A 16,567-nucleotide genomic window follows, 5' to 3' on the forward strand; every position below is an offset into this window, starting at 1 on the left:
CGTTGTCGTGGGGGAGAGGGAGCGGAGGTGCTGGAGAACTCACCTCCGTTGACTCATGTCTGTCCTCAGTCAGGTCCGCCTTTCTTGTATATAAGCAATGTGTGCGAGAAGTCCTCTCACACAGTCAGTCAGATTTTGGACCTTGGTCCACACACAAGGCGCATCTCACTATTAGGCGCACCATCGATCTTTGAGAAAATTATATATATATATATATATATATATATATATATATATATATATACACACACCAGCAGTTACAGTTATGACTCATGTTTGTGCAAACTACTAGTAAATATTTTTCATTTTACCGCCCAATTTAGAATGATTTGGGTCAATCTTTACGCTCATTTGCGTAACAGCTTGTCCTGTTCACAGTGAACTGAAGACTATTCTAAAGCTGACTTTTCCCATAAAAACAGGAAACTGCAAAAAAAAAAATATATATATATATATATAAGAATTTAATTTAATACTAATTCACGGCACTGTCATTCTTTTAATATATTATCTTTCCTCACGGGGCGCTGCAAAGTGATCCATGAGCCAAACATTTGGCTGACCTCCACTGCAAGGCCAGTGTATCAATTAAACCCGTGCATGCAAACACACCACTACCATATATAATAAAGGTTAACCACAGTGGAAGTAGGTAGCTGAAGCAGAGTGCCGGTGGTTAGAGAGCCGAGAGTCGAGACCAGGTCACATTTAATGAGTTTGAACTTGAACATGAACGCACAAGATCGTGATTACTGTGAAATGAGTGCACAAATGCTTATTTGACTGCGTGTGTTCCCATGCTTGTTGTCTATATCTGCACTTGTTTAGTTAATTTTTGTGTTAGTGCATCACTTGTGTGAATCGTGTCAGTGTGTTAATGGCCTGTGTCATATATAGTGTCGAATAATTGTCTGTTTATTTACAACTTCCATGAATAACTGCTTTAGAAGGTCTGCTGCTTTACTTAAGAAGTGTTAAACATAGTAAGTGGACAGGAGAATTGTCTCCTTTAGTTTTAGTCATTAAGTTAAAATGTTTAGTTAGACTAAACTGACAGTGACATTTGTTTATCAAAGCTGCATTACAGGTAGCTGTATGTTTGCCCCTTTGTCTATATTTATGTCCTTAGTGTTTATGTGTCTGTGGGGAGAATTTTAGAGTCAAAGAGTCATGGTGCTGTGGCGTACATTGCCAGTACCAACTTCAACACTGTATTGGCTTGCTTGTGTCATCTGGCTAAGCTCTCTGTAAAGAACAAGCTATTAACATTTCCAGTGTTACAGGTTCCCTCAAGTCCACTCTTGCTCAAACCATTCCTATCCATTTATTACTATATCCAACAATATAAATGCCCATTTGTTTTCCAGCATCACTGCCTGTTTCTGTTTATTGAATTGTGCATAACTACTCATTAGCCACAGTAAATTCTAAAGTGAATTCAAACGCAGTACTTCTAACAGGTCTGTGCCGGAGCCCCTTGCCCAATGGGACAGTCCCATGCAGGTAAAGTTATCGTGCTGGAAATTGGGCCTGAGCACCCTGCTGGTGGAGTTGCTGCCCTGGGCCCTGTTAGCTAATCACTCCCAGTGGGATATGTGGCTTTTTGAGGGCGAGACCATTGTGCTGCAGATACCAGCCGGCAAGGTCATAGTACCGCCTAACTTCAAGGTAAGGAAGCATTCATAGCATGTGGTTTTTAGTCTAAATAGATTACCATCTCGCTTCATTACACACTGTCGCTTGTGCCTCGGATATAGGAAGCTTTCCAAATTGGCATCTACTGGGCTCAAACTAACACTGTCCACAAGTCTACAGCCATGAAACTCGTCCATGATCTAACCTCACCTAAATGGAAGGAAGGCACAGATTCGGCGCTGGTAGCCTTGGATGAGGAAGGTTATGTAGAGGTAGACATCACATTGGGAGCCTTCCCTGGCAGACAGAAGGTGAGAGGGGTATGAGTCATGAATATTAGCTATCATAACAACATGAGTATATGAATTGATCATCTCAAACAAAACATGTTTCTGTTCTTTTGTAACGTTAAAAGTCTTTGGCAAATAAACCTGAAAGAGTGAATGGAAAATACATTTACCAGATCTTTAATTAGGTATATACAATATTTAAAACTGGGAAAGTACCTTTAAAATCATGTCTGGGTAAAATAACAGTTTGTTTAATATTGTATTTGATATTTATTAAATGTGTTAGATTATTGTTAAATTGGGTAAACGAAATGCATCAACTATTAGAAAGAGCTGTCAACATCATGCAGTGCGGTTCTAGATTGTGACGGCTGTGGCTCAGGGTGAAGAGACGGTCGTTCAGTAACCAGAAGGGCGGCTGTTCGATCCCCGCTCATGTGTCGTCGTGTCCTTGGGCAAGGCACTTCACACACATTGCCTCCAGTGCTAATCACACTGGTGTATGGAAGGGCCGAATGTTTGGTGGTGGTCGGAGGGGCCGTAGGCTCACACTGGCAGCCTCGCTTCCGTCAGCCTGCCCCAGGGCAGCTGTGGCTACTTAAGTAGCTTACCGCCACCGCAGTGTGAATGTGTGAGTGCATGAATAATGTATCCGTTCCATTGTAAAGCGTCTTTGAGTGTCTAGAAAAGCGCTATATAAATTTGATGCATTTATTATTATTATTATTATACAACTGGAAGTTTCACCTAACAATCAAAACCATTATTAGCTTCACCTAAGTTAGTTGGTTAGCTAGCTAGCTAACTGCCATAGGACTTGAATGGAGGCAAATCATTCATTTTCAGTCAAATAAGTTTGACATTTTTGCAGACGGGCAAATCATTTATTTTCAGTCAAATAAGTTTGATATTTTTGAAGTTACCAGTAGTTAGCTACACAGCTAGCTGCCACATGACTGGATTGATACGGATGGTGCAAATCTTTCATTTTCAATCAAATAAGTTTGACATTTTTATAGTTAGCTAGTTAGCTAGCTAGCTAGCTGCCATGGGACTGGAGTGATACATTGCAAATCATTTTCAGTTAAATAGATTTGAAATGTGTATAGTTAATAAATTACTTTGTTGTTAACTGCTAGCTAGCTGCCATAAGACTGGAGTGATACGGGGCAAATTGTTAATTTTAGGTCAAAGATGTTTGACATTTTTAGGACAGTTCAGCCTTGTTGGACTATTTATCATTCAGTTATTAACTTAATGTGGATGTTGGTGAGTGTTGTCTCAATATAAAACTTATGTCTGTTTTACTGCCATAATCACTCCAGAAAGCAAATAAATGTCTTGATTTATGAAGCATTCCATGGCTAATATTTTTTTGTCTGTATCTGTCATTCCATCCAAAGCTTTGTCAGTTCTGTGTGTCGTCTACGGTCAAACATGGCATCCAGATTCTCCAGATCGAGGACAGAACAATCCTTGTCAACAGCACTTCTTACATGATACACTACAGGCCTCTGCTGACTGACCACAGGCTGGGAAGTGATAACCAGGTAATAAGCTTGAATGTTGAGTGTAATTGTATATTTCAAGTAAGACAACACACTGAAAAGAGCATAATACAAATGCATTTTGTGTTTGGGGGGGAATGAAAACCCCATACACGTAGCAATGCTTTAATGTAAGAAAAAAAGTTCATGCAAGGCAAAAATGTGTTTGCTTGTGTATGGCGCAGAATTAAGTCTATCCTGTCCTACTACAGCGTCACACGTACAGTAAACACTGCACTGTGCACATGACTCATACACACCCAGTAACGACCACACAAATGGATTAGAAGGACACAGCAAGCCATTTTCCATCAGATCATTTTGCTCCCCCTCTCTCACCATGAGTCAATGGCACTTGGTAAGGGTATTCGACTCACATCCAGAATTGGATGCAGGTTTCCCTTCTCGCTTTCATCTGCTGCATGCCCCCAAAGGGAGCAACAATGTAATGATGTCATTTTATAAGCTTTCAGATCTCCCTACAGAAAAATGCCAAAGTGTGCCAGTTGCCACTAAAGGACATACTGAAATCCTAAAACAAAATGCCTTAAATAACATCAAAGTGGGTGCAAATGTTGAAAACATTACAGAACGGTCATTATTATCTGTTCCTCATCTCTTGTGATCCTATCTCTGGCTTTTAAACCAGCCCAGCACTTCTCAGCTACCAAGACAAAATGTCAGCTGGAAGAAATAAATAAGATAAATAATAATGAGGTTTGAGCATGTACAGTGTTTCTCAACTTTTCTATGTAACGTTGGTTGTCCATCCATCCATTTCAATTTTAAAGACAAATGCAGTTCAAGTGTCTTTGTACTTTGCACAGGCCTGTGACATACCAGAGACTACGACATTCAACCTGGCTCCATCTCAACCATCATCTCCGAGCAAACCCTGCTCCTTGCCATGCTGGGATCATCTTCAAACCAGCAATCAGGGGAACGTGGAGTTCCCCTTGCCAGTGAAATGCTTGCTTTTCAGCTCATTATCAAGGCCTGATGCCAAACATGGGTCGACAGCATGGAGCCTTCCCGTACTCGTCCGACCAGACTTCATTAGGCAGAGTGTGTCGGTTCCCGGTGAAGCGAGCTCTGGGGGTGGTCCGATCAGCAGGTGGGTGAACTGCACCGCAGAGCTTGTGGCAGCAACGGTCAATTTAGAGCAAGCTGGCACAGGACTAAGGAAAGGAAGTGCTGAGTAGTTTGTAGCTTGCTAAGCAACAGAAATGAAACAAAAAAAAAGAGCATTCCCACTTTCAGTTCCATGTCTTTTACTATTTCTCTTTTATTGTGTAGCTATGAGACGGCTATAATCTTTATCATGGTTTTTTTTTATTTGTATTTGAATTTTCCAGGGACATAGTCTTGACGTACCAGGAGCACCTTGGAGTGACATACATTACTCTAAATGAAGGTCCTTGCCCTCCCATGCTGGTTCACAACAAATGCCCCATCCAACTTTTGCTGAAGGAGAACGTCAAAGGTGAGAAGGAGAAGGAAAAATCTACGTATAACTCTTTGAATTGCGGAGATATTACTAAATATTTGAACTTCATCTTTTACAGAATCTCCAAGGACTGAGGTGTTCTGTTGTCCTCTTCCTGCAAAAAGCTCCGTGCACCACGAGCTCTACCATCACTTTTCGAATTTCCCCGATTGCAGGCAGAGAGAAGCACTGCCCACCCTGTTGCTAAAAAGCACGGCAGATGTCGGCAGCACAGACTGGACAGACCCCATTGACATCAATTGCCCTGGTACTCAGGTAAAAAAAAAAAATGTTGCTTTGGGGGAGTTGTGTTGCAAGTCTTCTTACATGCTTCAAGGTACATGTGATAACACACTGAGATTATACAGTGCAAGAGGTGCTTCCATGCAATGGCAATTGAAACGTTTTAAAGTTTGTCTGGTCAGCTGGTCAGGGATTAGGGTAACCGGGAAAGTACGTAATGTTTGGTGTTGTGTCTAGCCAGCCGCAGGTTGGGGTTGAGGCTGAGGCCGCGCTTCTCTGGTTACTGCGGGGTCCTCATCTGACCTCTGTGCTACGGGTGGGAGGTCAAAGTTCAAGCTTGTTATGACTGCTGGGTGAAGTGTTCAGTGGGCTCTTCGTTTTGTCACATGAGGAGTTGATCAAGTTGATCTGGGGGAGGGATGGAGGTTAAAATCTGACACGTGCGTGTTCGGGAACACATCTGTGAAAATAATGTTTGGATAGTTCTTGGTGAAATCTGTTGATTTGTTATGCTGATAATGAATAGTTTTGCATTAAATATTTTTTGCCTTTTGTTCAGGTGGTCTTCCTGCCAGGTTTTGGTTGGCTCTACATTGATGTGGGATATGAGAGAGGAACCTTGGTTCTGTCTCTGTCACCAGAGGGCGGTGTCGATTCTGTAACCAACCAACACAACAGGTATGTCTGCAGGGACACATGCTTGATGGTGTGTCTTTCAACTATATGACCCAAAAGAACCTGAGTGACCTCAATCTGCCGTTTCTATGCAGAAGTCATGAATAGACGTGACAAAGTGCCATCTTTTCCACCACAGGAGAGGAAGAAAAGCCTGCTGAGTTACAATGATGTTGTTTCAGAACATGTCTCTTACAGAATTATTCCATTACATCAACACTAAACATCATTCAAGTTTGAATAGCCGGAGATCTATGTGATTAAATATCAGGTTAATGTAAGCAAATGACATCAGACAGTGTTTGTTGTTATGCTCTGTTGGTAGGAAACTCACTTTGATTATGCTCTGTAAACAACCTGAATGCTTTAATTAATCCGTTTGAATGTGAAATCATTTTCTCACTCCTCTTCTTTTTTTTTTCAGGTCGACCAAGCTGTCCTTAACTGTCCTCCTGAGTGAGGCCAGCGTAGTGTTGAGTGATGACATCACCAGCCCTTCGGGTTCTGTGGAGCTGCTAAGACTCACACTGACCAACCTCTTCCTCAGACTGGCCCCAGCGCCCACCTCCCTGCCCCCCGAGTTGACCCTCGAGCCCGGAGCGGCCACGAACTCCATTTTCCCTCTGATGCCCGACACCTCGCTGATCGAGGTTTACTGCTTGTGCCTGCAAGTGGACAACCAGCTGTACAACCGCGCAAGCTTCCACTTCCCCGTGCTGCTGTGCCAAGAGCAGAGAGGAGTGGCGGAACCCGCGAATCAGTGGGGTAACCATGGCATTCCCACTGAGACGCCCGAACTCCTGGAGGAGTTTAAACGTTCTTGCTTTCTTCAGCTGAGGCTGATCCTGGCTGCGGACAATTGCACTCTGGAAGAGGTTGGATTCAATTCTAAACATCTTGTGAAAGCATGTGCTAATGCAGCGTACCCCCACATGCTCGCAACTCACCCGTTCGTGATTTATTTCTATTTTTTTTTAGCATCAGTTGTTATTCATGGCTGGGCTGGGTCCTTATCCTCCAAGAATTGTGGGAGGTTTTTTTTTTTACTGTACACACATACCAATATTGGGACAAATTGGAGCCTTTTTCCTCCATTCAGTCAGCAACTGCTCGATTGTTGGATGTCTGTAAAAATGATCCTGAGCAATCAAACTAAATTTATGTGTAGCCTGCTTTATTGTAGCTAAAGTCTTAAAACTACTTTGTGTCCTCCACAGGTCAACTTCCAGGTCCAGCCTGCTCGAGTGTACCTTGAAGATACATTTGTTTACTATGTTAAAACCTTGTTCCACACCTTCATTCCTGATTCCGCCATTGCCTCAGTGAAGCCTCAAAAGTGTAAGGTTGAGTCTGGATCAGCCCCCACCATCCCTGAGCAGGTACATAAATCGTAACAGAAGAGTTGGAATGAGATGAGATGAGACAATGTAGGCCATTATGCAGTAATGTCATGCTGTGTAAATGAAATGTCTTGTAGGTGCTTCAGTCGATGCAGGCGCTGGTCCGGCCTGTGCGTCTGCAGAAGCTGACTATTCAGCCGATCAACCTGCTGGTCAGCATCCACGCATCCCTCAAGCTCTACATTGCTTCAGACCACACTCCTCTAGCCTTCTCCCTGTTTGAGAGAGGGCCGCTCTGCACGACAGCCAGACAGCTGGTCCACGCTCTGGCTATGCATTACGCTGCTGGGGCCCTCTTCAGAGCCGGTATGTAGCACCATAGTTGTGTTTCTGTAATTTTCATTACTGCCACCAACTGGACAAGAGTGGGACAGTAAACTGTTGCGTTACGATCATTTCAAATCAAATGAGTCAATTGTTTGGGCTTTGATGGACGTCTCGGACATGTTGACACATTTGTATTGAGGCAGCTTTCTAGTTTTGCTATTGCAGGGGTGTCAAACTCAATGTAATCCTATTGGACTCATAGAAGTAAGTAAGGGTTGTCATCAGGAGTACAATTATACTCAGTGTAGCCCAGTGCTCTGCAACCTGCGGCTCTGGAGCCACATGTGGCTCTTTAGTCCTTCTCCTGTGGCACCCTGTGGATCTCTCAAAAAAAAGATGTTTAAATTATTAATATTTTACATACTGTACAGTATTTATTTTTTGAATTGAAGATTCTTTAAATGAATTGAATTATATTTTTTTTAAATGAATAATTAAATATTCAAAAAAGATTCAACATTTGTAAGATGTAAGAAAGGTAGATGAGAAAGTTTTTAGAAATGTGACCATAAAATGTCACAAAAGGAAGAGAAAAAGCAGAAAATTACCATAAAATGTCCATGAAATTGCCAAAAATGTCAGAGAATTGAATAAAAGGCCAGAAAAGAAAACGTTTAAACAGTGACCATTAAATGTCCAAAAACAACAGAAGAAATCCCTAAAATTACCATGAAATGTCTTTGTTTATTTTAGAAAAAAAAAACAGAAAAGAAAACGTTTAAAAAGTTGCTATTAAATTTCCAAAAACAAAAGATTTCCCACAAATTACCATAAAACATCCGCAAAATTGCCACCAAAAAAAGTAAAAAAAATTCATTTAAGAAAAGGTCAGAAAGAAAATGTTCAAAAAGTAATTGTAAAATGTCCAAAAACAAAAGAAGAAATCCATAAAATTACCATGAAACGTCTTTGGAATTGCCCAAAAATCTGAAAGTGTATTTCTTTTGGGGGGAAAAAGCAGAAAAGAAAATGTTTAAAAAGTAGCTATAAAATGTCCAAAAACAAAAGTTTCCCCACAAATTACCATAAAATATCCGCAAAATTGCCCCAAAAAAAGTCAAAAAAAATTATTTAAGAAAAGGCCGGAAAGAAAATGTTCAAAAAGTAATTGTAAAATGTCCGAAAACAAAAGAAGAAATCACGAAAATGACCATGAAATGTCCGCAAAATTGCCCAAAATGTCAGAAAATTGATAGCAAAAAAGGCAGAACAAAATGTCAAAAATATAGCCATAAAACATATAACAATAAGGAAGAAGAGGGGCAGAAATTGACCATAACATGTCCATTAAATTGCCAAAAATGTCAAAAATTTGACAGAACAGCAGAAAAGTCAAAAAATGTATGAAAAACGAAGTCTGAAAAATTACCAATAAAATCCAAAAATAGAAAATGAACAGTCGAAGAAATTTAATCTCTACATATTGGATGCTGTATATTTTTGTGTTATCCTGCAGTTTCCTTCATCACAATGATCAAACGTTTTTTGCGGTTCCAGATAGATATTTTGTTATTTGTTTGGCCTAAAATGGCTCTTTTGACAGGAAAGATTGCTGGCCCCTTGTGTAGCCGTATAAGAGTACAGTGCTCCACACAATAGAGAAAACAGCCTTTGAAAACCAAGATTTGTATCCATTGCTTGGTGAACACAAAAACAATGTACACAATTTCAATAATTAGATATCTTAGATAAGATTTTTTTTCAAGTATGTCAAAATTTAGATTTGATTTAGTTTAATTAGTGTTTAATTTAATTCTCATTATTTAACATTAAATTAATGTACAGTGAACCCTTAAATGCTTATACAGGGTTATAAGGAGAGTAAATAAGTTACAGAAATTATTTTTAGTTTGTTCAATTGAATCCGTTTTGTTGGTCTTATGTCATTTTCACACATTTTAGATAAAGAATTCATTTATTCATATTTGTAGTACTGCTTTCCCAAATTCAGCTATTCTATGTTAATGTTCTCAGGCCAAAACAATGATTGCTTTGTCGCCATCTTGTGGCATCTTGCTGCCAAGAAACTATGTTGAAGTGGGCTTAGCAACTTAACTGAGACAAAAATTGTGCTTTCCTTTCCTCCAATGTTGAAATAAGCCATATCTGTGAGGGTAATGTCATATTGTGAAACAAAAATCAAGTTGTTCTTGCAAATGACTTGGGTGGTATACTCATTTTATGTTGAGCACTAATCTGCCCATCATATAATTTTCATCTCTTCGCTGCATAATTTTAGTTTCTTGGGGACGAATACGATGATATAGTAAACAATTCTCTCTCCGCATCTTAACCAATCCACTGCTTTCTCCATGCATTGCAGGTGTTCATAATTTTGGTCCAAGACATTTCTTCAAATATATCTTATTCAGGGTTTGTGTCATGCAATGATTTAATAGTACCTAAAAGCTCCACGGTCAACTCCACGGATAAAAATTGCCAGCTGTGCAGTGTCGGTCATGCCAGTGTTCTGGTCCACAGTAAGGGAATACGTGATGATGTCTTCCCTTTTCCATCACCTGTAATTGTAAATCAATGACAAGATTGCATATCCAATCAGCGTCAGTGTTTCTGCCGAGGCTTACATCAGATAATGTTAGCTTGCGTGGACATAACTGTTCTGGATTTGGGTTTCTCTTTAGCTCCAGCGTTCCTTTGTGGACTTGACGTGAGATCTCTTGCTTTCGACTTGCTTCCACATTCCAAGAACGTCGATTTTGGCTTCATTGAAGCCAATCGGTATAGAAAAGGACAGGATGCAATTGTCCTGCAAAAGTGGGGCCGAACGCGGCGCACGGGCCTTGAGTTTGACATGTCTTCTCTCGAGGCAAGAAAGGAAGCAAAATGTGAACCCCTTCATGCCTGGCAAAAGGCCTCCCTGTGTTTGACAGATTACTCGTGATACATGATGGTTAATCTGAGCAGTCACCATGCAGAAGTCTGGCGATCAGGCCTGACTGTAGAAAGCCTCTGGCCCGTGCGTTTGTCCTGTCTCGTCGAAGCCTCCACATGTGGTCTGATTTAACCCATCATTTCCACATCAGAAATTATTGTTCTGGCTGGGTTCTTCCTTTTCCGCTGTGTTTCATCACAGCCCTGCTTTCTGCTTGTATTTCAACACCTCGCCATGTTCTCCACTTCCTGAGTCATCATTAGGTTGGGCAAGCATTGCATTCTGGGACTGATTAGCTTCAGGATGTATAATACTACATTTAAACATGCACACGGCGTAGGCATATGGATATCATGCACATGCTTGTACATATGTCCAGTGTGTGTATTTTTTTTGTGTGCGCGTGCGTGTATCGCGAGAAGATATAATAAGTCTACATGCTGCTGTTCAATTGCCAGGTTTTTGTGAGATGTTTTTTTCTCTCCATTAATATTATTATATTTTTTTTATTAAAAAATAAAGCAGAAAAGAAAACGTTTAAAAAGTAGCTATAAAATGTCCAAAAACAAAAGATTTCCCACAAATGACCATAAAATGTCCGCAAAATTGCCCAAAATGTCAGAAGATTTATAGCAAAAAAGGCAGAACAAAATGTCAAAAAGATAGCCATAAAATATATAACAATAAGGAAGAAGAGGGGTAGAAAATGACCATAACATGTCCATTAAATTGCCAAAAATGTCAACAATTTGACAGAACAGCAGAAAAGTCTGTAAAATTACCAATAAAATCCAAAAATGGAACAGTAGAAGAAATTGACTCTCTACATATTGGATGCAGCATATTTTTGTGTTATCCTGCAGTTTCCTTCATCACAATGATCAAATGTTTTTTGCGGCTCCACATAGATATTTTGTTATTTGTTTGGCCTAAAATGGCTCTTTTGACAGGAAAGTTTGCTGGCCCCTTGTGTAGCCGTAACACAAGAACAATGTACACAATTTCAATTATATTATAACTCCATTCAAAATTTATATATTTTTGCTTTTATTGATATTTTAATTTTTTTATTTATAATGCAGCTACACTGCACAGCGGGCGCGCTGCACAGCAATGTATGGTATCAATTAAGGATCGCGATACCACTTAATGGATCGATACTGCGGATCGTGTGAACAAGCATCGCGATATATTAAACATTATTTCGTCCCATCCTTAAGAATAAGTATTATTGTTTTGTGAACATTATGCACTGGAATTATTTTTTAATAAATGAAACCTCTAAATAAATGTTTGTTGGCTTTATTCGATTAAAATCGTAATCGTCTTGAAAGACTGAAAAAAATCTAGATTTATTTTTGGGCCAAATCGCCCAGCCCTATTTCCAAGGCATTAAATATACGATGCAACACATTGAAGAAGAAGTCATCAGGGGAGAAAATATGGCAAAACAGTGACTTTACCAGGAACCGAAAGTTTTCTTCTTGTAAAACTGGCCAGGGGGGCTGTCAAGAGGCCGACAGCAACATTGAAGGTTGCACTTTTTGGCCACATTTCCAAAAGCTTGCTTCAAACACAAGACTGCTCATCACAAAAAAAATATATTTTAATGCAAAAATGAAGGTATCAGTGATAATTTAGTTGATTTTGTTCATGAAAATTTAAATATAGGTCATTCATTGAGACGATGACGATAACGAAATTGTTTGACAATTTCCTCTAATTACCTCTAATTGCACAATCCCTGGCATTACCACATTACAACATAAGACAAAGATAATGACATTCAAACATCCTTTTTCTTTTTCACTGAATGCTTCAGCGTGTTCAGCATACCTCAAGCGTTCAAACAATTCCATGCCCCCAACTTTGTGGGAACAGTTTGGAGAGCTGGCCCTTTCCTGTTCCAACATCTGGTGTGGATGGACTTGACTGGCCTGCACAGAGTCCTGACCTCAACCCGATAGAACACCTTTGAGACGAATGAGGGCGGAGACTGACAAACCAGGCCTTCTCATTCAACATCCAGTGTGTGACCTCACAATTGCGCTTCTGGAAAAATAGTCCCAAATTTTCATAAACACACTCCGAAATCTTGTGGACTTCCTTCCCAGAAGAGATGATAACTGCGAAAGGTAGACCAGCGTCATGTTGAACTCTAAAGATTAAGAATTGGATGTCACTTAACTCCTTTGCCCCCAAAAAACGTATAAAAACTTTCTGTTTTCAATATTGCCATGGTCCCAAAAACGTACAGTATTTGTTTTTTGTTTTGTTTTTTATGTTTTTTATGCTCGAGCATTCAGTAGACTTTGATGCAGCCTCTGACCTGAAGAAGTCACTTAAAGCAATGGTAGTTATTACAAAAAACGGCCATCAGGTGGCAGCAGAGTATAAGAGATCAACCAGTGGCATGTTGCAAAAAAGCTCCTTTCCCCAGTGTTTTCAACACATTTTTGAACAATGATGAAACTTAGCTATATTCTAATGCTAATTGTTGCAAAACGGAAACAGATACAAATGTACTTTTTGTCCTGATGGTAGCTTCCATATAGCAATAGAACACAATATTTTGTGGGCAAAATCAGTCAAAATCCAGTAAATCCAGTCAATGAGTTAAGTACATATGTGCCAATACTTTTGGCAATATATTGTACGTTGCTTTTTTTAAGGAGTTGCACAGGAAAGGTCATTATAATGGTGGGGGAAACATTTGAAATGATTTATATTGTTCATTTTTTCATAAAAAAAAAAAAACTAGCCTTTGAATAGGAGTGTGTAAACTTTTTATATCACTGTGTAATTGTGTAATGCCACTGTAAATTGTAACTCTAATCTGGGCCTAGTGCTTCACTAAAACCACTGCAAAACTATTTAAAACTACATGAACCTCGAGGCCTCTGACTGAACTGAAGTCGGCAAGAAATGTCAATTTGTTTTTTTTACAACACATTAGGCATTGTGTGATTGTCACTGAGCCATAAATAAAGACGTCCTCAAAAGGGGATTCGGAAGATAGTATATTATACCGCTGGATACTTTGTACTTTTAACTTGTATGTGTAATGATAGAGTTAACAGTGTAGATATAAAATCAGGATGTCAAACATTTTTGTAGCGAGAGCCTCACACGCTATAAAGTGCTTTTGGCAGGAAACTATTAAAGCACTCCGGAGGCTCGTTTGTGAGCAGGTGCTGCTGGTTTATTTTCGCGTTGTGGCTTCCACTAAGATCACATTCTACACTTCTGTTTGGGGCGAAAATATTGGGACATCAGGCCATTACACATACACGTCAGTATGGCTTTGGGGAATTCATCCTACAACAATTTTTGTCTCTTTGTTCCGGAAGAACATTTACTGTATGTAACCGTTTTCAGGACATGATGAGTTTTTAATTCGTCCATCTTGTGTGCATTGGTGGCAAATCCAAAAAAACTGCCACAGTTTAGCTTTATCCCCTTGTGCTAGCTAGCTAGCTAGCTTCCTAGCAGATAACCAAACACCCGGGGAGCTAGCTAGGGAGCTCGCTAGCTAGCACGTGGGGCTAAAGCCATACTGTGGCAGGGTTTTTACTTTTTGGACCCGAATTTGCCACCTCTGCTTGTGTGTAACAAAACTCAAATCACATTTCCTTGTGTGTTAGGCTGGGTTGTGGGTTCTTTGGAGATCCTGGGAAGTCCTGCCAGCCTGGTGCGCAGCATCGGTAATGGCGTGTCCGATTTCTTCCGTTTGCCGTACGAGGGTCTGACACGCGGACCCGGCGCTTTTGTTAGCGGCGTCTCCAGGGGAACCACGTCTTTCGTCAAGCACATCTCAAAAGGTGACGCGAATGTTCGGGACGCTTTTATTTTCATTTCAAATGTTTTGATCGTTCAAATGTGCCCATGCAGGCACCCTGACGTCTATCACCAACTTGGCAACCAGCCTGGCCAGAAACATGGATCGTCTTTCTCTGGATGAGGAGCACTACATCAGGCAGGAAGAGTGGAGACGGCAGTTACCGGAGAATCTGGGGGACGGGCTCAGGCAGGGGCTGTCACGACTTGGCATTAGTTTGTTAGGTATGAAGATTGGACACACGTCAAAGTGGTGCCAAAATACACATATTCATGGCACAGCAAATTTTTTATTCACTTTTTTTTTTTATTAACATAAAAACTGAACGTTTGTATTTTTCTTTTTTTGTGGCGAATTACTGCCTACACTCTGTATGTACTGTATGGTACGTGCTTTGGTAGAACAAGTCTCAGGTCACCGTGGCTCAGATCTCTCGCTGCCACAAAAGCCTTAAGTTGTAAACAAAAACTGGCGTTACTAAATTTTCAACTGAAAATATTCTGAAAGCCTACTGTTGAAGGGGATTTGTGAACTACAAAGATGGGAAATGTTGGCCCATTATTTTACCGCATGTACCTTTCACGTAATGTACGTACTAAAAGAGCGTTTTGAAGTAAGCCGTTTACTGTAGTGTATTTGTACCTGTAGTGTATTGTTTTAAGATGTTTGGGAGACTTTGAAAGACTACTAACTCTTTTACTGCCAAACGTTATCCAAAAAACAACCTCAAGTGCCAGCCGATTTCGATCATTTTCACTCATCTTTCAAGGCGAACAGAATATTGTGTGCTATGACTACATTAACACAATGAATACCAAAAGAAAGATTAGATTCCATTCTTTCATTAGAAAAAAAAGTATGTTTCTACCTTATCCCGTTCTTCAGTAATCACTATTTGAAATTAGGTAATTTGAGTGACATCAAGCGAAAATAGAAAAAAATAAGGAAAAAACAAGCTTTTTGTCTAAAGATACATTTTCTGCACAACGGTGACTTTGACAAAAATATTTTTAGCTCATTCACTGCCATTGACGGTTATAGACGTCAAATGTTCATTTTAACTATTTCTATTAGTTTAACTTTTTTTTCCACTTTTGTTAACAAGAGTATAAAAACCTAGAATTTAGAACAGATATAAAATTTGTGATTAATCGTGAGTTAACTCGTCACGCAATTAAATACTATTAAAAATTGACGCTCCTAATTTTTAATCATCTTTTCTTCGTTTTTTAAAATCGCGTCAGGTGATTAAAATGTTTTACTGTAATTAATTATTGACTTCAATAGTTAACTCACGATTAATCAGAAATGTTATATCTGTTCTAAATGTACAATAAAAAAAATTCTAGGTTTTCATACTCTTGTTAACAAAAGTGGAAAAAATTTTAAACTAATAGAAATAGTTCAAATTAATTTTTTACGTCAATGGCAGTGAATGAGTTAGTTAAATGACGCTCTGAATTTGATTTAATGTGACAAACGCTTTGATCATTCACGTAATTCATTGGGATTTTAGTATACGTCATTAACGTTTTTGCGGGTAAAGTAAATTAGTAAAAAAATAGGGCTGTCAGGCAATAATTTTTTTTATCGTTATTAATCGCATGACTTCAATATTTAACTCAAGATTAATCGCAAATTTTACATCTCTTCTAAATGTACAATAAAATATGTTTTCTACGTTTTCATACTCTTGCATCTTTTAGTCATTGATACAGTAATTTCATAATAATTCATAAAATTTAGTTAAAATTAAAAAGATGTACTGTACTGTAAAAAACAAGTGTGATATTGATTTGTGTAGAGGTCATTTTTCATTTGTAAGACGGTGACAGCTCAGTGCATTTTCCTTTTCATATTAAGAGCTATCTAATCTTTAACATGAATTAACTTGTAAAATTCTGCACATTTTTAAAATTGTAAAATACATCTTGACCCCAGTCTCCACAAATATATGCATTATTATGACATTTATTACTGCTAAATTTGGACATGGACATGTCTGCTTCGTTGCGACTGGAATTCCCCCAGTACAAGCTTTCCAAGTAAGGGGCGGTCATTAATGGTGTGTTAAAAAAAAAATAGTGACGTTAAAAGAACTTTAAATTAACTCAAAATTCACGCAGTCATTTTGGCACCCCTGCTATTAAAAAAAGTGTTTTGGCATCATAGTTTTGTCATATACGTGGACGTATGTTCTCAATGCCGCATTATTTAACAAAGCACTTGACAT

At 39.2% G+C, this 16,567-nt stretch overlaps 1 protein-coding gene across 3 annotated transcripts in view; it reads left to right on the forward strand.

The window, feature by feature from the left end:
- vps13b (vacuolar protein sorting 13 homolog B) overlaps positions 1-16,567 on the forward strand; it is a 337,674-nt gene that overhangs the window by 315,844 nt on the left and 5,263 nt on the right. For all 3 annotated transcript variants that reach the window (XM_086077615.1, XM_086077616.1, XM_086077614.1), the window contains exons 52-63: positions 1,461-1,668; positions 1,758-1,946; positions 3,329-3,475; positions 4,300-4,586; positions 4,828-4,955; positions 5,038-5,234; positions 5,761-5,879; positions 6,301-6,751; positions 7,094-7,255; positions 7,354-7,582; positions 14,141-14,317; positions 14,388-14,558. In XM_086077615.1, coding sequence (XP_085933741.1) covers positions 1,461-1,668; positions 1,758-1,946; positions 3,329-3,475; positions 4,300-4,586; positions 4,828-4,955; positions 5,038-5,234; positions 5,761-5,879; positions 6,301-6,751; positions 7,094-7,255; positions 7,354-7,582; positions 14,141-14,317; positions 14,388-14,558 — 2,465 coding nt within the window. The remainder of the gene's footprint in view (positions 1-1,460; positions 1,669-1,757; positions 1,947-3,328; positions 3,476-4,299; positions 4,587-4,827; positions 4,956-5,037; positions 5,235-5,760; positions 5,880-6,300; positions 6,752-7,093; positions 7,256-7,353; positions 7,583-14,140; positions 14,318-14,387; positions 14,559-16,567) is intronic.

Source organism: Leptonotus elevatus, chromosome 6 (genome assembly GCF_054856555.1).
Source record: "Leptonotus elevatus isolate MCC_2025b chromosome 6, RoL_Lele_1.0, whole genome shotgun sequence".
In the NCBI taxonomy this organism is placed as follows: Eukaryota; Metazoa; Chordata; class Actinopteri; order Syngnathiformes; family Syngnathidae; genus Leptonotus; species Leptonotus elevatus.